This window comes from Phytophthora parasitica (genome assembly GCF_000247585.1).
Source record: "Phytophthora parasitica INRA-310 unplaced genomic scaffold supercont2.55, whole genome shotgun sequence".
Lineage (NCBI taxonomy): Eukaryota > Oomycota > Peronosporomycetes > Peronosporales > Peronosporaceae > Phytophthora > Phytophthora nicotianae.
In genome coordinates this window covers 105033-107038 of record NW_008649041.1, presented here as the reverse complement: position 1 = coordinate 107038, position 2006 = coordinate 105033, and the positions used below count along the sequence as shown (strand labels likewise).

General features: G+C 58.0%; 1 protein-coding gene across 1 annotated transcript; it reads right to left on the bottom strand.

Annotated features, from left to right (window-relative positions):
• Window positions 1-15: 15 nt before the first annotated feature.
• Window positions 16-1434, bottom strand: PPTG_15475 (hypothetical protein; the record flags this gene model as incomplete). The annotated part of the gene is made up of 1 exon (XM_008913686.1): window positions 16-1434. One exon carries the CDS (start codon window positions 1432-1434, stop codon window positions 16-18), a length of 1419 nt encoding a protein of 472 aa, XP_008911934.1.
• Window positions 1435-2006: the final 572 nt, after the last annotated feature.

Sequence of the window (2006 nt, the reverse complement as noted above, 5' to 3'; positions counted from 1 at the left end):
CTAATTTCGGAGACGCTACTGGTTGAGCTTGGCCTTCAACTCGGCGTCGCTGGTGTCGGGACTGCCTTCATCATCGCCTGCTTCGTCTCCGTCGCCTTCGCGAGCGTCAGGGTCGAGCGTGCCAGGAGGGTAGGCGGTGGGGTTGCCGTCTTCGTCTTCGAAGTCCGACCAGTCGTCGTTGTCCAGCTCAGCCTTAGTGAGAGATGGCGGCTCCGTCACTTGGTAGGTGCCCTTGTTGATGTCCGCGTAGACGCGGTCCTGGAGATGCTTGATGCGATAGTGGAAGCGGATTTTCTTCCACGGGTCCTTCGTTTCGTCGCCGACCCGCGTGTCGGGAACGTCTCGCTTGGTCATGACGTCCTTACGAACGGGCGCAAGAGCGACCTCGGAGAGGCGACTGCCCTCCTTGGCTTCGGTGTCCAACGCGCCGGTGGACTCGAGGAGCGAACGCATGCAGCTGTAGCCGTAGTTGTCGATATAGTCTGGATCCAAGGCGTGAGTGAGCATGAAGCGGTAGCGCGGTGGATCGTGAGCGGCCAGTGAGCCGAGATCCTCGGCAAGCGGACCGTCGTAGTTTTGAGCTTCGGGGGGGGGGCTTTTGCCTGGCTGCCCTCCGTACCAAAATAACTCGTCGCTGTCGTCGAGCCGACCCAGGAGGTAGTAGAAGCTGAACGTCTCGATGCGCAGACTCAGGAAGTTGTTCCGAGCTTGGACAACCTTCCACTTGTACTTGCGTCGTGCGTCAGTGGCGGCCTTGTCCTTCAGAGGCGCGTGGAACGCCCACGCCCAGAAGAGTTGTCTCCCGCTCATCCAGAAACGATAATGGGCGCGGTAGACACCTGGGTACTCACGAGGGTCGTAGAAGAGCTGCCGACCTTTCCACGGCAACGCGAGGCGGTACGGAACGGAGTTTAGCTTCAAGGACCGGTACAGGACGGCCGTGATGTCTTTATGGACTTCGGGCTTGGCCGTGGGGCTGACCTGAAGGACCGCTGGCAGCGGATTCTGTAGCTGTGAAGCCGACTTGGACGCGGAGCGAGTCTTGAGCTTCTTGGTCGAGGCCTTGGCACGGTTCCGGGTAGCCGAAGCTTCACGCTTGCGCGACTTGCGAGGCTTGGACGACTTGGACGAAGACGAGCTGGCGGCGCTTGCAGCTGCAGCACCAACCGTTGGGTCTACGGCAGGAATGAGCAGTACCGTGCTGGTGAGCCCGACACTGTCATCCCCGTCGATTGTGGCTTGAACGACCTTGGCGAGTTGATCCGCGCCGCTGGAGTGTGGATTCTGGAAGAGGCGAGGCTGGAGGCGTTCCCAGAACGCGGCCTCGATCGCGTCGACGTCTGTGGAGGCTGTGTCGTCTGCGTCGCGATCCAGTAGACCATTCAAGTACTCCTTGATCTCCTGGATCTCTTGGGGCGTGAACTTCTTGGTCATCGGGCCGAGTGTCGTCGCCTGTGAACTGTAGATTGGAGAGTGAGCGACTGTGGAGAATTCCGAGTAACTTTGATGGGAACGGACCTGGTTGGTGGGTGCTCGGAACGATGCTGGGAATTATTGACGAATGGGGAACCACGTCGGACTCTCTCTCGTGGCAAATGAGATGGATAATGACTACCTGGAGTATTTGAAGATCGGCGTTAGTGAACGCAAGTGTGGAGGGAAGCCAAGTGGAAAATTACATGGATTTATGGTTATCTAACTACTTCTGGAGCTCGAAACTCTCGCTACTTGGAGATAATTCGTGGACGGTCGCGTGTGTGGTGACTACGGTGGTTGTGTGGGTACTGCCGACGCCCATTCGCGACGTGATGTGGGTGTTCATGTGTCGCGTGTACGAGGTTGGAGCTAGCGTTTGCTTCTTCCTCATCACGTGTGATGAGAGGTACATGGGCGCGATTCGAAGTCCAGAAGCGCTGCGTTTGAGCCCTGAGGACTACGCGTATGCCGTGCTGGCTATGGTGTTTATCGTGCCTATTGCAGTTCTACGCGACTACGAAGAGAGATTC